General features: G+C 36.2%; 1 protein-coding gene across 3 annotated transcripts; it reads right to left on the bottom strand.

The window, feature by feature from the left end:
* Positions 1–590: 590 nt before the first annotated feature.
* LOC141841197 (mediator of RNA polymerase II transcription subunit 15a-like) lies at positions 591–13,300 on the bottom strand. Of its 3 annotated transcripts, none has more exons than XM_074729341.1 (11): positions 12,953–13,300; positions 10,806–10,917; positions 10,231–10,345; positions 7,435–8,763; positions 6,499–6,566; positions 5,636–5,710; positions 4,112–5,524; positions 1,840–2,184; positions 1,176–1,367; positions 997–1,085; positions 591–913 (listed from the first exon to the last, which is right to left on the bottom strand). In XM_074729341.1, exons 1-11 carry the CDS (start codon positions 13,069–13,071, stop codon positions 709–711), a joined length of 4,062 nt encoding a protein of 1,353 aa, XP_074585442.1. In that variant the 5' UTR covers positions 13,072–13,300; the 3' UTR covers positions 591–708. The 3 variants fall into 3 exon arrangements, with proteins under 3 accessions (XP_074585442.1, XP_074585449.1, XP_074585435.1); XM_074729348.1 differs by having other exon boundaries at positions 591–910; XM_074729334.1 differs by having other exon boundaries at positions 591–910; positions 997–1,367.
* Positions 13,301–13,628: the final 328 nt, after the last annotated feature.

Genomic DNA, 13,628 nt, shown 5'->3' with positions numbered 1-13,628 from the left:
ATTTATAAATAATACTTAAAAAATATATTTAAATTAATTTGAAAAAGGAATTACCTTGTACTAAGTCAGACGAAATTAATTTCATGTCAAGTCAATTAAAGCCCAAGCTAAACACAGTTAAATATGGTAATAGTTGTTTTTTAAATCAACATCTAATATAAACAAAAAAAAAATTCAATACCTTCCAATTTAATAGTTTTGTTCAATTTAAATTTATCATTAAAGAACTAATTACGCTATTTAATTATGTATAAGTTTTAAACTTGCTGGCTGTTGTGCTAGTTATATCTGATCTATGGGGTTTCCTGTTTCCTTAAGACAAACCTTTAATTAGATGACGTTGAAATGAATAGAATCGATCAAGGCAACTAATGTTAATTAATATGGATTACCACTACTAACAGCATGTGGCAGTTTTTCCTGGCAGAGTAGTCGAATTCATTACATCGTGCAAGCATCAACATATTAAACTTCCTCTAACATAACAGCTAGTAATTACAGAGGGGTTGCAGGTGTACAGGGCAAAATATAGGATTGTTGCAACCTTGCTTCTATTGATAAATATGGATTACCACTGGAACCAGATAAAATTATCATATAATTTCTGTATCAACTATCCAAGTTTTTCACACAGCTAGATGGGGTCTGACACTTTCAACTAAAGGCTTGAAGCTAATTCTAATAAGCAATTACATTAAACATTGTGGATCAAGCACCTACACAGTTTTCCCAGGTACCATGTCTGGAGCTAAAAGTCCCTCCACCAGTCTGTTGAGCGTACTCGGTAATCACTCTTTGAGCACATGCATCCCATGTCTTTACCATTTCTCGTAGCGACGTTGGTTGTGACAGATTGCGAAGATAAATGACAAATCTTGACCTAGCCTTCACAGAAAGATCATCGGATTCCCTACTTTTTAAAATGAAAACAAAAATGTCAGTTTGATGCTTTTAACTCTATTTGACTAAACATTGACCTACAGAAAAATGTCATACCATTGCTCGTCTGGAAGCTTGTCCAAAAGAACAGGGGAAGATTTTGGATAATTAGAGGGAACGAATAACCTTAGAGGTAGAATTGGACCCTGGACAACCAAAGAGCTAAAAAAAGTAAGAACAGATGAGAACTGAAAGTAGCTCAGAGCCATATGATATGTTTCTGATGTTGAACTGACCATATCTTCTGAGGCAAATTGAGACTTTAAGGCTGGACATAGAGCCACAGCATTGAAGAAACACTTCACTATTGTTCCTTCACCTTCTGAGGCAGCAGAAATTGAATCAGTACCCTCTTCACTAATGTTAACCACTGTAACAATGAGCCACTGATTTATCTCCCTTATCTCTTCGATTAAGGCATGATTTACCTGCAATTGCACAGTGTTATGATCTAACAGAATTAATAATTGCCCAAAAAACTTTTAGAGAAAAATCATAGCTACATACTGCAAGATGAGCAGAAGACTGAGGTGAGAAGGAAATTATTACAACAATAGAAGATGAAAAAAACAATTTCAGATGCCACGGATTTCTCTCAGAAGTATCAGTTAAAGATTCTATGCTTTTCTGAAAAGACAGGTTTCTATTAGGCTATAATCAATGAGCAAACAAAGAGAATTAGCACTAGTTTCCAAAGTTTTTGATATGCACAAAATAGGAAAAGAGAGCTGAAAAAATTCAAGCTAATTCTGGAATAATAAATCCCATGTGATATAGAAATATCAAGCCTCCATGAAAAACAACACTGAAGAACTGAATGAATAGTAAATAAAAAATATTTATAAAAAAAAAACTTGTAGAAGAATTCGCTTGCAAAAAAGTAATTGAACAGTATCCCACCTCAATTTTTTGTGACTTAGCACATGATGTGGCAGTAGACTCTAGTTCAGATGTATGAAAACCATATGATTGCGTAAGGCTATCATTTTTGCTTCCAGCAGATGAAATATTATTCGAAGGCATGGAACTTATATCACGCTTTATTCTTTTTGTTGGGCCACTTCCATCTTGAGACATTAAGCTTCTGGCTTGTAAACGGCATTTTGTCATTGCAACCAAATCTTCACCAACTGCAGCTCTAGAACCATTTCCTGGCGCAGAACTTGCTATCCTGTCTATCATGCTAACTACAGAATGAATATCACGAACAGCTGAGCTCCAAGCCTGGGGTGTTGATGATTGAATCTGAAATATTTTGTTGATTATATTGTCAACACTGTAAACTTAAGAGAAAATTGTTTTTGTTCATATAATACAAGAGGGTGATGAAATAAACATGCCTATGAATTATTGTTATACTTGAACCAATATATTATATCCAAACTCCAAAGAGAATCAGACTTTCACTACAACATTACAATACACATAAATTGTGCCCAGTATATGAGAGAGAGAGAGAGAGAGAGAGAGAGAGAGTCATAGGAAAGGACTTGTAAATTGGAACATTAAGATTAGTCAATTTCATTTTCTGTACTGTTCAATCAAACTGACCATCCAGCTACTAAATCATAAAGAAAAGGTAGGTCTCAACGCAGGCATCACAATTGTCAAGACTCAAGGGTGTGTAAAATCCAGAGGCAAACCATAAATAACTACTTGGGTATTTACAATGATGCTAATATAGTCTAGTACAAATAATCTAGTATGACTGGCAAATTGAAAATAATGACAAAACACCCAAGCCAAAGCTGAGGCTGGCTGTAAAAGATTCTTATCCGGAAATGATTATGCATATTATCAGGGCAAACTAAGAACTAAATTCAGCATCATATGATAAGAATTCACCAAACATAAACAGATTTTCATTTCTCCATGACAGTCACCAATTCAATGCTTATCCAGCACTTTGATTAAGGATAAATCCCAAACCAAAGTTTGGATATATGCCAAACCAAATCTATAAAAGTAGCAATCCATCAAAACATAAAGAGGTAGGCCAAAGATGACAAGAGATGGCAAGAGAAGAAGGTACTAGGATGTAGACACAGAGAAAAATAGTAAGAAAATCAGACCCACAAGGGGAAGATGAGTAACACAGCAGAAAACCAGTTAGAATATTTTGCACCATGGAGAAAAAAATGACGACCTTCAATAACATTAAACCATATTCTACATGTTCAAAAGAATGAACTAGGAAACTATAACAAATATTAATAAACACTTAGGTGCATTTGGTCCTCTAGAATGGAATCAAATAGAATCATAATGAGATTAGAAATGGAATAAAATGAAATGAAAAAGGGAATGATCTTATTCAATACTACTATTTGGTTGTAATAATGGAATGTTATAAATAGTGGGCCTATTCATTATATGGTTGACCCATCTTGTTTATCTAAAATTTCCAGACAATATGACTTAGTTGGTATATCTAAATTGTTCAATGTGCCCAATCTATTGTCTTTTTGACACATCTGACTTGGTTGATCCACCCAACATGCTTAGTTCAATCAGTTCGCTTGACATGTGCAACCTGTACAGTTCACAGGTTTGATTGGCATGATTGGTCCTATTTGTCTAACCGACATGACTAGCACTACGGGCCCATCCAGCATGCTTGCCTTGACCAACCCACCCAGTCCATCAGCCTGCTCAGAACTGACGAGTCCAACCAGCTTATCTAGCCTATCCAATCCACTCATTTTATTTATCTTCATTATAGTTTTTAAATGATAATTTGGTCAGTAACCATTATACTTGATAAAGGTGAAATGGATCTTTCCACCTCTTAAAAGTGTAGATGGAATGAGTCATTTGCTGTAATCAATCATTCTGTCTCAAATTTTCCATCCAAGAAATGGAATAGAATCATAGGGGGAATGAAGCATTCTTATTCCATTCCCTTCCACTCTAGCAGATGCAACCTTATATTTCATGAAATCAATAATTCGCCTGATTATGACTGCTACTCTAGAAAGAGAAATGGTTATTGAGATATACAGTTTCCTAGAGCTACTGATGGCATTTCGTTGAATAACTCCTGCCAGGAAAAAGGTATAAAGAATAAAGCAGAAGCCTCAATTATCATGAGCATTGTCATATAACATATGCTATTAAACTCACGTTATGTGGAAAATCATATAACTGAACAAGATGATGATAGTTTACTAACCACTTCTATTAAACGTTTAAGAGGCCTCTCTGTGGTACTTGCTTTCTCAGGAACCAAATTCAGAACAGAAGTCTGATTACCATCTGGACATGAAAATTCTGCCAGCAAAGGTGAAGCTGATATTCCAGGTGTAGCAACAGCAAGAGATTGAGACTGAGGTGTTGTAGCTGTTTGTTGATGTTCAACATGGCCCACATTAGGTAATGGTGTGAAGCTAGAAAGTTGTCTCTCAGATTCACATGGGATTGGGGAGGGGTCGATAGAAGTGGACGGAGATGGAACAAAAGGTGAGTTAGCTGACTGTAAAGGTGTTCCAGATTTTATTTGAGATGATAGCTGACAACGCTGGTCAATTTGAGAAGAATTGTGAGAAGCTTGGGGAGATGATGCTTGCAAATTTTGAGGTGATGAAATTGGGAAAGTGGCACCTGGTTTCACTTGATAATGGCTGTGTCTTTGACCAGTTGAGTAATGTTGCTGATAAAGTCCTGGCTTAATACCAGGTGCTTGTGTCAACCTCAAGTCATTGACTTCATTTGATTGGTGGAGCTGTTGTATTTGGTGCAATGGCATCTGTGAGGTTTGCTGTTGCTTTTGTTGTTGCTGTTGCAACTGTTGCTGTAGAGGTTGTTGGGCTTGAAGTAGTTGCTGCTTTTGTTGTTGCTGCAGCAATTGTTGTTGCATATGACGCTGTTGTAATTGTTGCTTTAGTTGAGGATTTGACATCAGATGCTGCTGCTGCTGCTGCTCCTGCTTGAAATGTTGTTGTTGCATTACATTAGAACTTGGTTGCTTGGCAATTGCATTGTTTTGCGATGAATTCATTGAGGCATTTGGCATAACATTAGCATTGGTTTGTTGAGAAATGGAACTCCGGGTAGATACCAGACCACCTTGTTGCATGGGAGCAATTGCTCCCTGCTGCAATGAACTAAAAGAATTTCCTTGGACAGTATCAACTGAAGGTCCAGTCTGTAATGCATTTGAGATATTCTGTTGAGATGTAACACCAAATTGTGCTGATAATGGCACAGAACCATGTTGCATGCCTTGCACAGCTGGTGCCTGCATTGAATTCGAAGAACCTTGAATATTATTTTGCTGATTTGTATAGTTGTCATGTTGTTGCAATTGAGAAATTTGAGTTTGTTGTTGCTGTTGCACCAATTGAGAATGGCTATTGGGATGCTGAAATTGTTGCTGTCCAGGTGGCTGTAAAGGGATAGCTTTTTTCTTATTTGAAGCTAGAATAGTTAGAATTTGATTCTCATAAATAGGAATTTTGTCCTTGAGACTTGGATGGATATTAGCCTTTGGTAACTGCAATACTTGCAATATGCACTCTAACATCTTCTTAAAACCTTTCATTTTCTGCAATTGTTCTGCTGCATTTGCAGATGGTGGAGCATCATTCTGAAACTCAACATGTAAGACAAACAACAAAGACAACAGATAAGTTTGATTCATGTGAGTGATTCCAATGAAAGTAGGAGAAAGTCTGTCCAGAAACAACTGGATGATTACCTGCTGTAACTTCAGAGAAATCCATTGGTAAAAATCATGCAGGTCAGCAAAGTAGAGATCGTTCATGGACTTCACCTACCACAAATGAAGAATATGTTAGTTTCATTCAACAGCCAATTAATAAATACGTTCATTAGTAAGATAGATGCGTGCAGATACTAATGGAAGCATGTGTAGCTATGTAGGTGTGTGTGCATTGGTGATAGCGTTGCCAAAATACAAAGTAATTGTGTAAATAGTAAGCATATAATAGGACTTAAGAAAGCCAATCCAAAGAAATAAAATCTGGATGGAATATTTGGAACACCTAAGATGTTAAAAATTAAATAAAACTTAGCTTATTACATGCCATATATCACAATTCACAACTGTTAGGGGTTATTTAACAAAACTTTAATGGCACCAACCAGATCTTAGTAACCTCATCAGAGTAGTAAAAAAGGTCATTAATATTTACTCAGTTTTTATCAACAAACAAGATGTTAAAAACAAAAGTCAGCTTATCAAAAAAACATATATCAGGATTCACAAGTGATAGATAAAGCATATGGCTAGTTAAAAAAAGGTCATGGATAATTTTAAATTTTCCAAGCTCCATATAGCTTGATAAATAAAGATACCATAACTAGTTACTTGACAACTATCTTGTGACTTCCAGGGGCATATACATTGCTGCCTGTGAATTTGCTCTTACAATTTCACAATCAAACTTCTTGAAGGAAAAAAAAAAGAAACTAGATGAAACAAGACATCTTCAACTACAAATAAGCCTACTATAATAAACAAACTCAATAATAATAGATAAATTAAGGAACAAAAAGTCAGCACAGTCAGAGGAAAAAATATGAACATTTGTTACAAACCTTTTGGTAGATCTCCTCCTGCAAATCAACTGCAACAATTCCTGTTGGTGCTATGGAATCCAATGTAGCTGTAAAAATGAGGGAAAAGCAGAAGATCAGCAACCATTAAGATTACTCTTTAGGTACATGCACAGAAGAACCTACTATCAAAAAAATATATAGACAACAGATTAAAAAAACCAGAAGGGCAATCCATTGTGATGATTAGCATCACAAGTCTCCTGAAGGGACTACCATTAGCTTTTCCTACTACCTAGGATGTTCCATCCAAGTATGCTTACTACCTCACTAAGCAGTTCAGTGCCAGGACTGTTAGGTGTTCCAGTTAGTAGTATCAATCACCAACTAGTTATTTCGATGGGTGTCCCCACGTAATGGAACAATGTCAGTACATATGGTGCAACCGTGCAAAAGTTTATTCAGAATATAGGGGTCAAAATGGGATCAATGGTTTTCACATCTCACCATGGTGTGGAGATTGAGCAACAAGAAGGAAAATGATAAGGCTGAAAATCAATATAAGCATCCATTGCTGGGAGTTCATTAGCTTAGTCAAGTTGGCCAAGCAATACCAAACGGATTAAATCCAGCCAAAGTTCCCCTTAGGCATGTGTTTGCATTTGTTGTCAGTCCAACCAATCCAATAATTTGAGAATACAGGTTCTGCACATAACCTAGTCCATGAAAGCATAGAGATTTTGTCATAGTAGCTTTCCATGTCATATCAGGTAAGTAAAACACTAATGATAACCTGCCCATCCAATTGCATCAACTCATTCTGAGAAAAATTAAGACACTACTCATTCGAAGGGAAAACTGAGAAAAATATTTGATTAGACACTCATGGGTTTAGGAACTTAATGAAAGAATTGAAGATATATTGAGGCATTCACTAATTTTAAGGAAAAACACAAAATAGAAAATGTACAGACTTACAACTAGAAGACACCTCCTGAAGACCCATTGGTGATTGAACAAATTGCTTTTGGTACTCAATTGCATTCTGGGGAAGTATGGGACCTGAAGCTGGAACTCTTTGTTGCATATCTCTCTGCAATGAACCAATATGTTGCTGTACTAACTGTTGTTGATGTGGTGCAGTCTGCGATTGAATATGAGAAATCTGTTGTTGCTGCAATGATTGATTTTGAGGTTGACCTTGTGCTTGTAGCATTGCCAAAGTTGCCTGCTGGTTTTGCTGCTGCTGTACAACTGTCTTAGCTTGTTGAAGCACATGCATAGGGCGCTGATGCGGCTGCACATTGGAGACATTAGATAATGATTCAAGCATTTGTTGTTGCTGTTGTTGTTGCTGCTGCTGCTGCTGAGAAAGCCCTGAGATGTTAGTTTGAGTGCCTAACATCTGTTGTTGATGTAAAGACATTGACTGTTGATTCAACAAATGCTTAGACTGTTGCATGCTTAATAGATTATTCTGTTGAGTTGGTAGCCTCTGTTGTTGTTGCTGTATCTCAGTGCCACTTGTTTGTTGACCAACCAGCTGGGATTGTTGAATATTTGATATATTTGGTTGTTGGCACATTAACTGCTGGTGCTGGCGCATAGGTAAGTTAGAGTGTTGAGGAGCCGAAGTTTGATGTTGTTGCAAAGGTGTTTGTTGAAGCATGTTAGACTGTGGTTGCTGTTGTTGTCTGGAAACTGATTGAGGCTGTTGCTGAAGCAAGGATGTGCCAGATTGTTGAACTGAACTCAAGGAATTTTGGGATAAGCCAGACGGTACAATTGACTGTATTGCTCCAGGTTGTGTTTGCTGAATGCTGGATTGGCCCGACTGAAGATTTGATGTTACTGGTATTAGAGGCTGTTGAGAAGATTGCAGTTGTGTTGTTTGTTGCAGCAGAGCTTGTTGCTGAACATGTGATTGTGGGAGTGTCGATTGTTGAAGTTTCTGTTTCAGTAATTGAGGTTGAAACTGCTGCTGTTGGTATAGAAGTTGGTTTTGTGATTGATGCTGCTGCTGGGAAATCATTTGTTGTTGTTGCTGCCTTCCCTGCATTTGTCTTTGTGCAGTTGAATATATATCTGTTGCTGCAGCTTGCCCCAATGAGTTGGTAATAGAATTCTGCAATATGCCGGTCATGTTCTGCAAGCTAGATGGCTGGCTCACACTGGATATAGTAGACTGACTGGGACCTATGATGGATGGCAATGCAGAAGATAGGTTGGAAGTACTTTGTGATGCAATTGAAGAGTTATGTTGTGTGTTCTGGGGTAAAAGTTGCTGCCTTGTTGATGGTGGATTCGCTGTAGTAACAGATTGAAAAAACATAGACAAAAAAATGAGCAACGGCGTGACAACAGGGCTCTAATGAGAGAGTATATTATTTCATTCATGTACTGATGCCTCGAATGGTTAAGTGCAGAGTAAAAGAAAACAAATTCTAGTATTTAATTTCCATAACACAAGAAGTGCAAGTCATAGCTGACGACACATAAACTTCATCATGACCCCATGAAATCACAAGTCTTGTGCCCATGGCCAAGACTAGTATGCCATGTGGAAAACAATGTTGATGGTTGGGAGTAAATTCTGTGGTTTGTACTTGACACAGAGGAATACAACTTAAAAAGAAATGGTAAAATCTAGACCAAAAAATAGAGAAATGTCATAATGAAAGTTGTTCAGAGTGTTGAGTTGTTAGGTTATTAGGAGAGTGGATTTAGTCTCACATTGTTAATCTTGGTTTATGATTATTTCTTGCATCCTATATAATAAAAGTGTTGTGCCTCTTGAATGAACAAAATATTCAATTCTCTACACTTAACATGGTATCATAGTCTCCTTTTCAGGGTTAAGATTTTAAAAGAGTGATTCCTAGGCCACTGCCACCATCACCAAGGCAACCACCATCATTGCTAGACCCAACAACAACAACCACACACATATATAGTTCTTCTACCTCCCCACAATCAATGTATTTCTCTTTCCTGTTTGTGGTTTCTCTCATTGTTGTCTCACTGCATCTATGGTCCTCTTTACTTTTCATGGTCTCTTTTGCCATCTTCTTACTGCTCGCTCCTAATCCCAATTTGCATGAGATGAGTTATTATCTTCATCGATGCCTACAGCATTCTTACTCCCTTCACACACTATATCTCTTGTGTTATAGGCAATGCCATCCACCGACACTAGGGTGATTCTCTACTGCTCAAGACTGTAGTTGCTACCGGTGATTCCTGCCACACCCTGTTGGTGATCATGGCCTTCACAAGCAACCAGGACAATGCCACTAACCAACTTGCCAACTTCACCTCACAGCATGTATATAACATATGCGAATCACCTTCGGGATTTTAGATTTAATACTATGTCTTATATTAACATATACATTGTTATTAGTTTCTTGAATAATATAATATTCAGTTTTCCCAAACTTTACAAAAACAATTGAGAAGATGAGCATAATACATGTAATAAATTCAACTCGAACAACTTTGGTATCTAGCATTCTGATTAAACTACAGTTTCCAGGAAGGAATCCTGATTCCTGAAGGACAAGCAGTAACAAGAAAATCAATACATTGATATTGAGGAAATCTTTTGCTTACAGTTATATAGGAGAAAAACATAATTAAACAGTAAAAGTTGGGGGGGGGGGGGGGGGGGTGGAGAGAGAGAGAGAGAGAGTAAGATCGAAGATATCTAGCAAAAACATACATATGAAAGATCCTCCTAACTTAGATGTAAGTGAAAACTTCAACAGTACATACCTGGATCTACAGGATTTTGGTTAATAGAAGGGTTGATTCGTCCAGATCCTCCAGGATGTTGAGGCTTTTTTTCCATTGACAACATTTTTTGAGAAATTCTTCTCAAATAATCAGACTGAGAAATTATAGTGTTAGAGGAATACATCAGAAATTTAACAAAATATAGACAAACAAAAGAAGGAATGTGTAAAAAAAGGTTCAGAAACCTAAGTAATCATCCAAAAAGATCATAGTAAAATAACACTATGCAGTTCGATCATCAAGCCTACAGGTTGTTAGCACTATGAAGTTCTTTATGAAGGATAAATTTCTAAGAAAGAGAATATTCAGTTACTTGAGGATACAAAAAAATTTTTAAAAAACTAATTTTGCTACCATAATGAGAGATACTATGAAAAACTGTGTTGTTATATTTGATTCATTGATACTGAGAACTTTCATGAGGTCCTACTGTTCATTTTCAGCATACATAACAATAAAACAAACGTTAAGCACGAACCTAGCAGAGAGTAAAAGCGCCCTAATACAAATAAGGCCAAGATAGCTGAGTAAATAAACAAGATAACAAGATTTACCTGACCTGCAGCTACATTATATATCTTCTCCTCAAACCGAATAGCAATTTTCTGAAGTTCATTTAGACCATCAGAATCAGAGATTGGAAGATGCCTCTTCAAAGTTTCCATTCTAAAATATAAATTATTCAAGAATTAATATACAGAAATTATGGGGCAACAAAGATTCAAGGACCAATAGAATAGTAGATAATTGATAGATGAATGACAACTAGCATCTGAGCAGTAGAAAAGAGAGATGTTATGATGAATGACAACTAGCATCTGAGCAATAGATAAGAGAGAAGATTTGGTCCAAAAATGCACATACTATGAAGATGTTTGAAAATTAAAATCCTAAAAGACAATGATTGAAGAAATAACCAAATGTAAAAAGGCCCGCATATAGTAGATCTAGTTATTGAAAGACAATACAAGTTTGATTTTAAATATTTAATAACTATAATTGTACTACAAATTGATGAAGACAATTGTGTCCCTTAACAAAAACATAGAAAATCTAGAAACATTAGAAGAGCTGATCAGGAAAAGAGGTACAAATAACCACCTAGATCAGATCTCTTAATTACTAGGTGAAGTGATTGCCTCCCATTTGGGACTAGACAGCCACCTATACTGCTTTTTAGAACTATGGTCAATCATAAAGTTTAGATTAAAATATAATTCTACTTTACACATATTAGTTATGGAGTAAGTTGGCATACTCCAAATATATATTCTACTTTAATCAAGCGAGCTTCCAATAGTGTATATATATTTTTACACTGAATTACTTTAGAATACAATGTACAATTTTAGGTATCCTCAAATCCCAACTCTTAGGTTTGAGGTATATAATGTTAAATCAGATACAAGTAATACAATTCACAGAGAGACCACAGTAGAAGTATAATAGTGACATCAAATCCAAGTACTTTTGATACTAACCGCGAAGTCAATTCCTCAATAAAATTAAGCTAAGAGATAAACTTATATAGGAGAAAGAACAAAGCATTGTAATCTATTAATGTTGAATATAAAGTTCTTGACCTTCTACTGTAGGTGAATAGCAAGCTCCTGACAGAATGTAACAAATTCTATGACCGCCCATGTCATGTAGACAATAATATTTGACAATTAAGCAAGAATTAAACAAGTACTCCAGAGCCAGTTTCCTTTTTTAGTAATTTCAATGCAAGTACTTCATCCTAATCTATAGGTCATATGTTTGAAGAAGAAAAAAAATTTTAAAAAAATGGACAAAATAGGGGCAATGAAATCCAGCATCATTCCACCATCATAATTTCCCAAACAACAGGAAGAACAGAGCATAGGATTAGTAGTGTGGAAGTACAAAGTTCTAGTTGAACTAGATCACAAAAATAATCCGTATCCAAGAATTCAACACCCTATGATATTTCAAATAATAGACAAGGTAGAATGACCAGGGTGGGGCAACATGACTTTACAATCAATATAAAAGGGGGAAAAATTGTTTTCAACGCTCCCTTATTCCCAAACATTTGATGCCTTTCCTTCTTATATGGACTAATAAGAAACCAGACATATGAGCAGCTTTTCAAATTCGTCATCCATATCATAGAAAATCCATTTTTCCTTCCATTAATTTTACTTGTATCATAATATTTTTGATAAAATCACTTGTCAAAGAATGTATCACTGCAGAAATAAAAAAAGTAAAACTCTTCATCCATAAGAACACCACATCCCATCAATCTAAAGGTCTCGTAGAATCAAAAATATAGCTTCCCACTGAGGAGAACTTTGGGACTATTTTATCTCATCAGCAACTTAATAACGAGGGAAGCATGAAGTCATTTATAGGAAATCATAACATTGGGAATTGTGTAGCACAAGGCATCGTTCTTCTGACAAAACAATGAAAATTTGATTCTTAAAGAAGAATATCACTAAATAAATATCCAGAGATAGAGGTAGAGAAACTAGTTAACAAAGAAACGATAAAACTTGCCAGAAAAAGTACAGAAATTGACAGAAAACATACGCAAACACCCTAATCGAATAATAATTCAATTGTCAAATATCGAACAATTCAATCAGTAAATCTAAAGAATTACTCACGCGGATGATCCAATCACCTTAAAAGGAGCGAAATTTAAAGGGAGGTATTAGGGCATCCAACTTACATCTTATTGACGATTCTCTGCCGCGCCTCGGGCTGGAGCTGGGTCCTCCAGTCACCAGATCTCCCATCTGACATAGATGCTGGCTCCCCCTGAGCCGGCCTCCAACTGTTCGCCTCCATCCAATCGATCTAAACTTGTGAAGCAAAAAGATTCCAACCGATCTAACCTCGTGGACCAAAAAGATGCGACGCTCACAGAAAATAGAGCCAAGGAGAATCGGATGTGCGATAGAGGAGACAATGGATAGGAAGCGGAGGAGGAAGGGTTCAGGGATGCGACGCTCACAGAAAATAGAGCAAAGGTGAATCGAATGTGAGATAGATGAGCGGAAGGGTTCAGGGAGGACGAGCGGAAGGGTTCAGGGAAGACGAGCGGACAGGGGAAGAGAGGTTATTTATAGAAGTTCTCCGTCCGAACTTCCGAATTAAAAGGAACGGACTCGTGGCCATGTCGTATTATATAATAATTAATATATTTTATGATTTTCGAAATTACTTAAAAAATTTTAATTTTACTTTCTAACATTTACAATTTTTTATAATAACAATAAATTTGAAAATGGTACCATTTTGCTATTATAATAAAATCTTATCATTACGATAAATTTAGGTATTATTTTTTCGAAGTTAAAATTTACCACTTTTAAAGGGAAATCATAACAATTTATAAGTTTTAA

Source organism: Curcuma longa, chromosome 1, assembly GCF_044706935.1.
Source record: "Curcuma longa cultivar G26 ecotype Majalengka, Jawa Barat chromosome 1, ITB_CL_G26_1.1, whole genome shotgun sequence".
Classification (NCBI taxonomy): domain Eukaryota; kingdom Viridiplantae; phylum Streptophyta; class Magnoliopsida; order Zingiberales; family Zingiberaceae; genus Curcuma; species Curcuma longa.
This window is presented reverse-complemented; position numbering and strand designations above follow the sequence as displayed.

Excerpts from the sequence above, each read along its gene's own strand:
- LOC141841197 (XM_074729334.1), bottom strand. The coding sequence starts at position 13,071 with ATGGAGGCGAACAGTTGGAGGCCGGCTCAGGGGGAGCCAGCATCTATG. Across the intron at positions 5,711-6,498 it reads AGGAGGAGATCTACCAAAAG|GTGAAGTCCATGAACGATCT; the intron begins GTTTGTAACAAA and ends CATTTGTGGTAG. Across the intron at positions 5,525-5,635 it reads TTTCTCTGAAGTTACAGCAG|AATGATGCTCCACCATCTGC; the intron begins GTAATCATCCAG and ends GTTGAGTTTCAG.